General features: G+C 28.7%; 1 protein-coding gene across 1 annotated transcript in view; it reads left to right on the forward strand.

Annotated features, from left to right (window-relative positions):
• side-V (sidestep V) overlaps positions 1 to 13,494 on the forward strand; it is a 302,304-nt gene that overhangs the window by 220,265 nt on the left and 68,545 nt on the right. Inside the window, exon 6 of the mRNA XM_075312598.1 lies at positions 12,073 to 12,145. Within this exon, the coding sequence (XP_075168713.1) occupies positions 12,073 to 12,145 (73 nt within the window). The remainder of the gene's footprint in view (positions 1 to 12,072; positions 12,146 to 13,494) is intronic.

Genomic DNA, 13,494 nt, shown 5'->3' on the forward strand with positions numbered 1-13,494 from the left:
TGACAAAATATCCCTTAGACAAGAAATTGTGTGAAAATTTTCAATAAAGAAGAAATTTTTAGACAATTTCCTATAGAGAAGAAATTTTAACAAAATTTCCTATAGACAAGAATTTTGACAAAATTTGCTATAGAAAAGAAATTTTGACAAAATATCCTTAGACTAAAAATTTTGACAAAATTTTCTATAAAGAAGAAATATTTAGAAAATTTCCTATATAGAAGAAATTTAAAAAAAAATTTTCTATAAACAAGAATTTTGACAAAATATCCCTTAGACAAGAAATTTTGACAAAATTTACTTTAGAAAAGAAATTTTGACAAAATTTTCTATAAAGAAGAAATTTTGACAACATTTTGTATAGAAAAGAAATTTTGACAAAATTTCCTGTAGACGAGAATTTTGACAAAATATCCCTTAGAAAAGAAATTTTGACAAAATTTGCTATACAAAAGAAATTTTGACAAAATTTTCTATAAAGAAATAATTTTAATAAAATTGTCTATAGAAAAGAAATTTTGACAATTTTTTCTATGAGAGGAAATTTTGACAAAATTTTCTATAAAGAAGAAGTTTTGACTATTTCTATAAAGAAATTATTATTTCTATAAATGTCTATAAATTTCTATAAATTATATAGAAATTATTTCTATAAAGAAATAATTTTAATAAAATTGTCTATAGAAAAGAAATTTTGACAAACTTTTCTATAAGAGGAAATTTTGACAAAATTTTCTATAAAGAAGAAATTTTGACAAAATTTCCTATAGACAAGAAATTAAAAAAAAAATTCTATGGGCAAGAAATTTTGACAAAATGTCCCATAGACAATAAGTTTTATCAAAATTCCCATAACAAGAAATTTTGACAAAAAAAATTCTATATACAAGAAATTTTGACAAAATGTCATATAGACAAGAAATTTTGACAAAATTTCCCAAAGACAAGAAATGTTAAGAATATGTGCTATAAATAAAAAAAAAGAATTATCAAAATTTCCTATAAAAAATAAATTTTTATAAAATTCCCAAAAAACAAAAACGTTGACAACATTTCTTATGGACAATAAATGTTGATAGAATTTTCTGTAGCCGAGAAATTTTGCAAGAGTTTCCTTTAGACAAGACATTTTGATAAAATAGAATTTTTTATAAAATTAGCTATAGACAAGAAATTTTGGCAAACTTCCTATAAGTGAGAAATTTTGTCAAATTTCCTATAGAAATGAAATTTTTATAAAAATTCCTACAAATAAGACATTTTTGACAAAATTTCCTATAAAGAAGAAATTTGGCAAAATATCCCTTAGACAAGAAATTTCCATAAAATTTCCTATAGAGAAGAAATTTTTACAAAAATGTCTATAGATAAGAAATTTTGACAATATGTACTATAGATATATAGATAGAAGAAATTTTGGCAAAACTTCCTATAAGTGAGAAATTTTGTCAAATTTTACAAAATTTCATATGGACGAAACAATTTGCCATAGATAAAAAAATTTTTGAAAAAATTTCCCACAGACAAGTAATTTTGAAAAAAAAAATTCTATAGACAAGAAAATTTGACAAAATTTTTTCAAAAATTCATGGCTATAGAATTTTTGACAAAATTTCCTATAAAAATAATTTGACCTCGTACATTCGCATATTCTATTCCGGATTTGTGCTTATTCAAGCAATATAACTCGAAATTCTTTCTCTGCCGTAGGCATATGTTTATGTTGCCACAGTATATGTGGACTAGTTAATGTACTCAATTTGGGATTTTCTTTTTAGCCATGGAAGCATAACATCTGTTGGCCAAATAAAATGACCGGATGACTGGATTTTAAGTGCGTGAGCCTATATTTTGGCTTGGGTTTGGCTACTTATACATTTTTCTCGTGCCTTTTATTATGGGCCATTTAAACATGGACATTTGTACAAAATTCTTTAAATAGACTTTGGTATATTTTTAATTAATTTAAACACCTGATTTAAGACCTTTCTCATGCCAAAGGTGTTGTAGGCCATAGGCAGTCACAAAGCCTTGACATGTTGGATTGAATTTCGTTTGGTCAGTCATCGGACTGCTGTTGTTGATGTCTTCCACAGACTTGCCTAACGTGTATGGCCCGCCCCTATAAAATTCTTTTTGGGATTTTCACAACAACTGATCAAACAATCATTTTCTCTACCAGAAATAATCATTTCGTAGCTTGTTCATGTATTTTGCCCATAATTTGTGTTCTTTAGGTGATTTGTGTGTACAAGTGGTTGTTTGGACCTGGATTAATTCCTTGTAAGATGTATAACACTAGGATTTTGTGACAAATTTATTATGAGTTTTATTTTTTTGGTTGGATGTTTATTCTATGTATCCCAGCTCTAATTCAATATGTTTGTATTTTACTTTTGCTTTTGTTTAACTATTATTACGTCCGTCGTTGCGGGGTGGTGTGAGGTTTTTGTTTTTCTTCGCTTGTCTTCAGTGAAATGCTTGAATGAATATTTCTAGGTTGGTGGGTTAAAATGAGTTTTGTCACGTGTGATTATTTGTATGTGTGTGTGTGTGAGGTATCCAGACTATTTAATATTCTATGAGCTTAGAATAAATTAAAGAATTTTGTTTTTTTTTTTTAGAGAAAACAAGCAGCACATTGTAGTTATAACAGGGATTATTTTCTCCCTTCTATTCCACTAGCTATGGCTTTCACATAAAATCTACCTTTCTTGTTATGTTGTGTATGCATTTAGAACATATTTTCTTAAATAATTTATAATGCTTACTGTTTTTTTTTTATTTTTTGAAATGTTGAAAGTTTTAAAAACTGTCCAGGGAATTGTAACTGGAAAAGTTTTAAAAAATTATGTTAACAACTTTAAGCCAAAAAACACCAGAGTTCATAGTCATCAATATAGTATATGTAGGTTTTATTAATATTTAATGTCTCCTCAACAATCAAAGTTTGGAAAAATAACGAATAAAATTTATTTAAAAAAAAAAACAATATTTAAAAACTTATATAGTACTGTTACAAAACTTTTTTCCCTTTATACTTACTTTTGAAAGCATGCACCGCCTGAGAGTATGCCAGTATTTTTATGAAAAATTTTTGAAATAGACAACAAATCAATTCTGGTAAAGTTCACGATCTTTATATTAAGCCATTAAGCAATTTTGAACTTTCGTTACACGAGCAATATGCTAACTTTTAGAATAACATGCAACAGCCTGAAAGTATGCAAATATTTAAATATTTTTTTAAAGGAATTACATATTTCTCTACACTGAAAGAAGAGTTTTGCTTTTGGGAGGAACGAATTTTTAGACAAGCTAAGTTTTCTTTGACTCAAACAACGTTTTTTTAAAATTAAACAAGTTTAGAGACAATCTTTGCAATGCTGGCCAAAAATTCGGGTTTGTTTACTTTTAAAGAAAACATTCTACAACAAATGGGATTTTCGTTTGTCTAAAATTTCGTTTCGAAGGAAAGTATTTTTTCTTTCGGGGAATCTATCGATTATGTATCAATTCAGAATATCAATATTTCAGTTGATGCAATTAATCTTGCTTCTATTATTTTTTATCCATTATTTGTGCCACTTTTTAAAAACTACTGAAACACTTTCCACGAACAACCATACAACCTTTTATAATACGTTTTCAAAAATGACGTTTTTCAATCGATACCCTCTTTTAAAAGTGCATAGGAATTTTCGGAAGCTTCTTTTTATTGTTAGTCACACTTTGCACTATATTATTTGCAAAAATATGGCAGATGAAAGAGAATTTCCAAACAATAAAAAAAATTTTAAATAAAATTTCATTGAAATGTTGGCATACTTTTAGGCGATTGTTGGTGTTAATAATAAACGGTAACTATTATATACAAAAATTGTGTGTAAATAAGTTGTGTGCTGTTTAAAAAGTAGTGGATCAATGTTTATTGCTAACGACCATTTTGTCAACGTTTTCCAAATTCTATTTTCACTGAAAATATATTCCAATTTAAAAGTTCATGTAATCGCCTAAAAGTATGTTAGTAATTAATTGAGAAAAAAAGTTTTGAAGAAATGAGTTATTATTACAATTATTCTTCTTTTATTTCTATAGAAAATTTTGTCAAAATTTTATTTCTATAGAAAATTTTGTCAAAATTTGATTTCTATAGAAAATTTTGTCAAAATTTGATTTCTATAGAAAATATTGGTAACATTTTACGTCTATAGAAAATATTGACAACATTTTATTTCTAGAAACAATTTTGTCAAAAATTTATTTGCATTGCACTTTTTGTCAAAATTTTATTTCTATAGAAATTTTTTTTACTTCGATGGGAAATTTTGTCAAAATTTTATTTCTATAGAAAATGTTGTCAACATTTTATTTCGATGGAAAATTTTGTCAAAATGTTATTTCTACAAAAATTTCGTCGAAATTGTATTTCTATAGAAAATTTTGTTAAAAATTTTATTTCCATAAAACAATTTGTTAAAATTTTATTCCTATAGGAAATTTTGTCAAAATGTTATTTCATAGAAAACTTTGTACAAATTTTAATACTACAGAAAATTTTGTCAAAATTTTATTTCTATAGAAAATTTTGTCAAATTTTTATTTCTATAAAAATTTTTGTTAGAATTGTATTTCTATAGAAAATTTTGTCAAAAGTTTATTTCTATATAAAATTTTGTCAAAATTTTATTTCCATAGAAAAGTTTGTCAAAATTTTATTTCTCTAGAAAGTTTTGTCAAATTTTTTTTCTATAGCAAATTGTGTCAAATTTTTTTATAAGAAATTGTGTAAAAATTTTAGTTCTATATGGAATTTTGTCAACATTTTATTTCGATGGAAATATTTTTTCAAAATGTTTTTTCTATAGAAACTTTTGTCAAAATTTGATTTCTTTAGAAAATTTTGTCAAAATTTTATTTCCATAGAAAAGTTTGTCAAAACTTTATTTTTGTTTTGTCAAATTTTTTTTTTCTATAGAAAATTGTGTCAAATTTTATTTCTATAGAAAATTGTGTAAAAAATTTTTTTCTATAGAAAATTGTGTCAAAATGTTATTTCTATAAAAATTTTTGTCGAAATTTTATTTCAATAAAAATTTTTGTTAAAATTGTATTTCTATAGAAAATTGTGTCAAAATGTTATTTCGAAATGTTATTTTGTCGAAATTTTATTTCTATAGAAAATTTTGGCAAAATTTTTAGTTGTATAGAAAATTTTGTCAAAATGTTATTTCTATTGAAAATTTTGTCAATATTTTATTTCTATAAAAAATTTAGTTAAATTTTATTTCTATAAAACATGTTGTCAAAATGTAATTTCTATAAAAATTTTTTTCTCAAAAATTTCATTTGTATAGAAAATTTTCTCAAATTGTATTTCTATAGAAAATTTTGTCAGTATTTTTATTCTATAGAAAAATTTGTCAAAATTGTATTTCTATAAAAAATTTTGTCTAAATTTTATTTCTATAGAAAATTTTGTCAAAATTTTATTTCGATGGAAATTTTTTTTCAAAATGTTATTTCTATAGAAAGTTTTGTCAAAATTTTTTCTATAGAAAATTGTGTCAAATTTTATTTCTATAGGAAATTGTGTAAAAAAATTTATTTCTATAGAAAATTGTGTCAAAATGTTATTTCTATAAAAAATTTTGGCGAAATTTTATTTCTATAGAAAATTTTTGCAAAATTTTTAGTTGTATAGAAAATCTTGTCAAAATGTAATTTCTATTGAAATTTTTGTCAATATTTTATTCCTATAGAAAATTGTGTCAAAATGTTATTTCTATAAAAATTTTTGTCGAAATTTTATTTCTATAGAAAGTTTTGTCAAATTTTTTATTTCTATAGAAAATTTTGTCAAAATTTTATTTCTATAGAAAATTGTGTCAAAATGTTATTTCAATAAAAATTTTTGTCGAAATTTTATTTCTATAGAAAATTTTTGCAAAATTTTTTGTTGTATAGAAAATCTTGTCAAAATGTAATTTCTATTGAAAATTTTGTCAATATTTTATTCCGATAGAAAATTGTGTCAAAATGTTATTTCTATAAAAATTTTTGTCGAAATTTTATTTCTATAGAAAGTTTTGTCAAATTTTTTATTTCTATAGAAAATTATGTCAAAATGTTATTTCTATAAAAAATTTTGTCGAAATTTTATTTCTATAGAAAGTTTTGTCAAATTTTTTATTTCTATAGAAAATTTTGTCAAAATTTTATTTCTATAGAAAATTGTGTCAAAATGTTATTTCAATAAAAATTTTTGTCGAAATTTTATTTCTATAGAAAATTTTTGCAAAATTTTTAGTTGTATAGAAAATCTTGTCAAAATGTAATTTCTATTGAAAATTTTGTCAATATTTTATTCCGATAGAAAATTGTGTCAAAATGTTATTTCTATAAAAATTTTTGTCGAAAAAAAATTTCTATAGAAAGTTTTGTCAAATTTTTTATTTCTATAGAAAATTTTGTCAAAATTTTATTTCTATAGAAAATTGTGTCAAAATGTTATTTCTATAAAAAATTTTGTCGAAATTTTATTTCTATAGAAAATTTTGGCAAAATTTTTAGTTCTATAGAAAATTTTGTCAAAATGTTATTTCTGTTTTCTATAAAATTTTTTCTCAAAATTTCTTTTCTATAGAAAATGTTGTCAAATTTTCATTTCTATAGAAAATTTTCTCAAAATTGTATTTCTATAGAAAATTTTGTAAAAATTGTATTTCTATAGAAAATTTTCTCAAAATTTTTAGTTCTAAAGAAAATTTTGTCAAAATTTTTAGTTCTAAAGAAAATTTTGTATTTATTTTATGTCAATAGAAAATTTTGTAAAAATTTTATTTCTATAGAAAATTGAAGTAACTCTTAGTTGAAGGGGAATAGTTTGCAAAATCTACGGAAACATCAAGAATTCTATCAATCTTCTTCAGTTAACCTTACATATGTACTACGTTCCTCCTTGAAAAGTCAATTTATAGCAGCGATCATGGTTGAACTTGATATAAATTGATTGTTAGATTAATTTATAAATTTATTTGAAATTAAGCTGATTTTGCAATTCGATAGAAAAAATATGATATAAATGCATTTATATAAGTTTTCTTATAAGAAATGTGAGGCACCTCTTTTTAATCCTTTTACAGCGAATCTTGTGCCACATTTTAAAAACTTTCAATGGCAGCGCTAGATAGGATCCAAAAAGCCTTAATATTTGAACATTTTGAACAGGTGTAGAGTTAAATATGCAGACAGATTACTTTTTTCGTGATTATTTAATATATCTTTACCTTATACCATATCAATTGTATGAATTACCAGTTAAAACAAAAAATCCCTTAAATATTCATTGAAACTCTTCGATGATTGCTTATTTAAATTTTATATATGCTGGCTAGAATAAGCAAACCCACAAATCCCCTTGATTGCTTTTTTTCCACACTCAAGTCTTCGAAATCTATCTCAATAAATGAATGAAAGGCAATATATTGTGGCACATCTTATTAACACCCACTTAATCCTTATTTCTATTTACTTTGAGCCAAGACTGTTTGCTGACTTTCCTCTTTCCGGTGATCTAGTAGAACAAATTCTTTGAAGTGAGGAGGAGCCGTTTATTTTCCTCGAACTCCAAATATCAAAAGTAAAAGCCATCATCACCACCTAATCGCAGGCATCCTCTTAAGACATTACAATAATATTTTCTCCTGCATAAAGTACATAATGCGAAACATGCCAGAAGGCCTAAGACTTATGAATTCACTTCTTCTCCGTTACCCATTTGCCTCAATAAGACAATAATACTGTCAATAGATGTCGATAATGGCAAACATCTGATAGCGACAACAAAATGAGGAAGGCTATATAGAGGGAGACACACAAAAAAATCTATAACAACCAAAATCTGAAAGATTCAATAATAAACAAAAATTAGTATTTAAGCCCTAAGGGGAGAAATCGCAAGAAAATACGCCCTTTGGCAAGGCAAACGTACAAAAAACACCAACTTTGTGAATGTCTATGAAATAAAAGATAATACTGTTCAATGGAAATGAAAATTAATATCAAAATAGAAGCCAATAGAAAGGGTATAGCCCAAAGGGATGATATAAATTAAAAATCTCAAATATCAAATAGATTCCAAGGGATAATTTCATTTGGTTTTTGTGTTCTTATTATTTCTATATAATCATTTCTTAATTTGGGAAAACTGGCCAAATAAACCCACTCGTTTTTGGGGAGAAAGGGAGAAATATTAAAGAAACGCCTTTGTCAACTTCCAGTCATTCCTTGTATTTGTCATTTTCCAAATTCATTCGCCTGAATTGCCTACAAGGTTACATTTACACAATAACCAAATGCTTATGCTTATATCCTGGCATTAAGAGGCCAAAGTAATAATAAACAGCCGTGAGTCTTTGATATTTAATAATGTTCATGTTATCAAACACCAGCATGACAATCGCTAGGCAAGACAATCATAACTTTGCTGGCAGTTTGATAGACAGACTTAAAGACAAGCTAAAAAAAAGGAAACAAATTTTAATGCTACAATATTTATACATTTGATTCCAAGATTAAAAAAAAATCAAATTTTTAGTTAATTAGAATATTTTCGCAATATTGAGATATTACTCTTTTCCATAACAACCGAAAGACAAACCCCAACATACATAGGCCTTATTCTACAGAAGCCCACAATTCGAAGAAATTGTAATAAGAAAAAAATCCCCTCGTAAAGGAAGATGGCAAAATGAAAACATTCATTTACTTTTTCTGTATAATCATTGTGATGTTAAATATGAAAATAAGCAGACATGTGTATACTCTAAATGTATATGATTCTCTCTCTCGCTCTCTCTTTCTCTGTATGGCTCATATGTATATTGACTGTATCTACCAAGACATGGTTGAGTGGTTAAGCTTACTTGATGCGTATGTATGCCAATTGCCTATAAGCTTTGATGATGTCAATAATGATTCTCACAAAAAGGTGTTTACGCCAAAAGCTATGAAGAGGAGAATGCGTAACATACATGTGCGCTGATGCCCCCCTCCGAATGAGAAAAGATATTGAAGAAGGCCCTCATAAAAATATGATAAAATACTGTGATAAAAACAGCCAAGAAATATAATTAGGTCATAAAAGTCAAATGTGATTTTTATAGGAATTCATACACATCTATGGTGTATATATGAGAAAATGAAGGATCACCAAGAATATTTATGTAAGGAATTTTCTTTCAAACGATATGCCTTTAGCAGATATAAAGAGATGAGGTGAAATTGAATTGGGTCTTGGAATTAAAAAAACAAACAATATCCTGGAGGTATGCAATACTTTTCTTCTCAATATTAAGAACTTCGTAAGAATTTCCCGATATTAGTTTCGAACAGTGTTGCATGCCTTTATGCAGATATAAAGAGATATAAGGAGATGAGGTGAAATTAAATTGGGTCTTGGAATTAAAAAAAATCCTGGAGGTATGCAATACTTTTCTTCTCAATATTAAGAATTTCGTAAGAATTTCCCGATATTAGTTTCGAACAGTGTTGCATGCTTTTATGCAGATATAAAGAGATGAGGTGAAATTGAATTGGGTCTTGGAATTTAAAAAAAAATCTTGGAGGTATGCAATACTTTTCTTGTCAATATTAAGAACTTCGTAAGAATTTCCCGATATTAGTTTCGAACAGTTTTGCAATTAGAATTGTATATGGTTCTTAGTGGCACAATAAAATAGGCGTACAAAAGTGTCAACTCTTCAAAAAGTGAGTTAACACTTTTGTGCCACTAAAAATCATACTTTTACATTTTTATCCACCTTTTGTGCCACCCTAAAGGTGGCCATGATGTCATTTCTAAGTGAACTAGTTTTCGTCAATTTTGATCCCAGGTCCCATCAAAATTACACCAGCAATTAAAGCGTCGCCAAAACAGTAGTGTGAATGTTCTTTTTGGATCCGGGAGAGGTGCAAACTTGGAAGCATAAGCGATGAATTTAACATGGGCTTGTCACAGGACGAATGTCCAACATTTCAACAGCCTTTGCACTGTGTTTGCATCACTTCTTAAGGTGTGATCCGAATTAAGTGTTTTGGATGTGAATTAAAGAATTTTGTGATATTTTGTCAAATAAAAATTTTTTGTAAGTTTTTATTATTTTTAATGCATTCTAACATTTTCTGAAACGTTTGACTTCAAATGTTTTCAAAAACTAACAATTTTTTTGGATCTATCATTTTTAAATAATTTATTATGTGAACGAAATGCAATACATATTTCGACACACATGTTATGTTTTGAGCTTCTTGTGCAAGTCATCATACTTCTCCTGAATATCCCATGAAAGAGAAAGTGAATTGTTCCTGTATTGAAGCCGGATTGAGAGAGTGAATTGTCCTGTTATTGAAGCCGGATTAAGATATTGCCTTAACTTTATGAAATTCTGTAGCTGAGTCTGAAACACTTAATAAACATACATCAGAGGCTAAAGGGTGATACGGTCAAAATTTGGTCAATATAAACTTGACGTATTTCTTTCAATTTTGCATTTAAAAAACCTGAACACCTCTCATTTTGAAGGTGTGTGTGTAGAATGTTGCTCCTATTTTGATTTTGGAATTCACTCTTCAGTTGTCAAAATGCCGTCCAAGCAAGAAGAGCAGCGTATCAAAATTTTGCTCGGGCATCGCGAAAATCCGAGCTACTCGCACGCAAAGCTGGCAAAATCGCTAAAAGTTGCCAAATCAACCGTTACAAATGTAATTAAAGTGTTTGGGGAACGTTTGTCGACAATCGAAAACCGGAAGCCGCTGAGACGACAAAGAGAGTTGCCGGTAAGCTGGGTGTATCGTCTACAACCGTGCATCGAGCCAAAAAACGAGCCGCACTACCGACTTACAAGAAGGTAGTGACTCCAAATCGCGATGACAAACAAAATACGACGGCCAAAGCGCGATCCCGGAGGCTGTACACGACGATGCTGACGAAGTTTGACTGCGTGGTAATGGACGACGAAACCTACGTCAAAGCCGACTACAAGCAGCTTCCGGGACAGGAGTTTTATACGGCAAAAGGAAGGGGAAAGGTAGCAGATATTTTCAAGCACATAAAACTGTCAACGTTCGCAAAGAAATATCTGGTTTGGCAAGCCATCTGTACCTGTGGCTTGAAAAACAGCATTTTCATAGCTTCCGGGACTGTCAACCAAGAAATTTACGTGAAAGAGTGTTTGAATAAACGTCTGCTGCCTTTCCTGAAGGAACACGGTTGTTCCGTACTGTTTTGGCCGGATTTGGCATATTGCCATTACGGTAAAAAGGCCATGGACTGGTACGCCGCCAACAACGTGCAGGTGGTTCCCAAGGACAAGAACCCTCCCAACACGCCAGAGCCCCGCCCAATTGAGAAATACTGGGCTATTGTCAAGCGGAACCTAAAGAAGACCAAAAAAACTGCTAAGGACGAGCAGCAGTTCAAGGCAAACTGGCTTTCTGCGGCGAAGAAGGTGGACAAGGTGGCTGTACAAAATCTGATGGCAGGTGCCAAGCGTGAGGCCCGGCAATTCGGATTTGGAAAAGCGAAAGCCTAACTGAATATTTTTCCTGAATTTTATACTAATTGAACTTGAAAAACTTGAAAAAGAAATTTAATTTGATTTTTTAAATAAACGATTTCACCGATTTACACCCGTTTTCCCTTGACCAAATTTTGACCGTATCACCCATTATTGAGAGATGTGTCTTCGTTCCTCTGTTAATGGTTGTACATAAGTTAGAAAATATATTAAAATATTTTTTGTATAACAGTTTGCTAGTTAAACGGAAAACGTTCATATTATTACTTGAAAAAAGGTTGATAAAAATTTTCAAAAACAAGACATGACATGAGGTATACATTTTTATTACTCTCGAGTTGGAGCCACCTTAATAATGATATAGATTTTCTTCAACAAAAATTGTAAATCGCAATATATTGCCAATATAACAAATTGTATTCCTCTTTATTAAACTTTTTCGCTTCATCAAATTCAATATTACAATTTTTATTTTTCTTTTTCTCTTTTACAGGTTTACACTTGCCAGGCGAGTAATGGTCATGTGGTAGCAGCTTTGACAAAAAAATTTATACTCGACATGAACTGTAAGTATAAGCTGTAAATGAAAACTGTTTCCACCATTTGTTTCCTTTCGGTGATTTTGTTTTCTTACAACAGATTAAGAGCTTTAATAAATATTTAACCTCGGGCATGAAATTTGTAGTCGACCTAGCGACACAGAGGTTTTTCTACTTTGTCACCATGCTGCTACAATATCCTTGTCCATGTTTGGGGGTTTCCTTTCATTCTCTCGCTTTCTCTCTCTCTCTCTCTTTTCCACACGCTTATAAATATCAACTTGCCAACCTTGTGGCTGTTTTGGCCATTAATGTCATGTTTCATAACTTAAAACGGAAAACACATATTTAAATTTCATTATGCAAATAGCCTATTGGGCCTTGGTGGCGCTCAAATGAACTGCAAGCTTTGTTTCAACGTCTATTGAATGTCCTTTGGTTGTGCGGTTTTATGTTAAAGAGAAATATAACAGTTCACAATGATCAAAGGACATAAGCTGTAGGCTGGCTCCCATGAACGTCACGAAATAACAATTTAAGGCCTTGGCGTGAAAGTTGTAATGAAGGTTAAAAATGTTCAGTTATCAATTTTGTGTGTGTGTTTGTTTTTTTTTTCAAATTATGCAAAATATGCAAAGTGAGTCATTACCTTTTTAATCAATCAAAATTTTGTGGAGACTTTGTAAAAAACAACTGGTTATCCATACAGATTACGAAGACGGACAGCAAAAAGAAAGTATTTTTGAAAATGTTAAAGTAAAAATTATATTTTTTGGAGCTACTGTGGTGCAGCCTTGAATATAAATGGTCATGGGTTCAATTCCATCAAAAAGGCGAAGGTTTATCAGCCTGCAGTATGAACAAAAATGAGCCGTTTGTAGGTAAATACTTCTTGCACTGCAAATTTCTTCTAATTTGTAATGACAAACAATATTTTTCAAAACTAACTTTATAAAATTCTTGGAAGTGAAAGTGTGTTATACTCCCTAGAATATGACGTTGCTGAGACGGAGGTATTTTTATGTTTATTAGACTCCTGTTTCTTGCTCTTTTGTCTTCATTTTAATGTAAGAGGATCTTTCTCTTATTTAAATTCGAAAAATATCCCAAGTTCTGACTTTCATATTTTAAACTGTTCTTTTTCGAAAATATAAATTTTATATTTTGTAATGAATTTGTCATGAACACTTCTTTGAATATTCATAGAATTATAATTAGTTTTAGTTAGGGTTCATTTCTTGCTACTGTTACACTTCATTATTTCGGCTTTGGGTGCTTCTTAAGTTTGTGACATCCAATTTTAATTGCTGCCTTGCAACCAACATGGGTCAGCATTAAGGGCCGGCTGGCTAATGTTGATGATGGCAACCAGATTG

The sequence above is a fragment of the Haematobia irritans genome, chromosome 5 (assembly GCF_050003625.1).
Source record: "Haematobia irritans isolate KBUSLIRL chromosome 5, ASM5000362v1, whole genome shotgun sequence".
NCBI classification, from domain to species: domain Eukaryota; kingdom Metazoa; phylum Arthropoda; class Insecta; order Diptera; family Muscidae; genus Haematobia; species Haematobia irritans.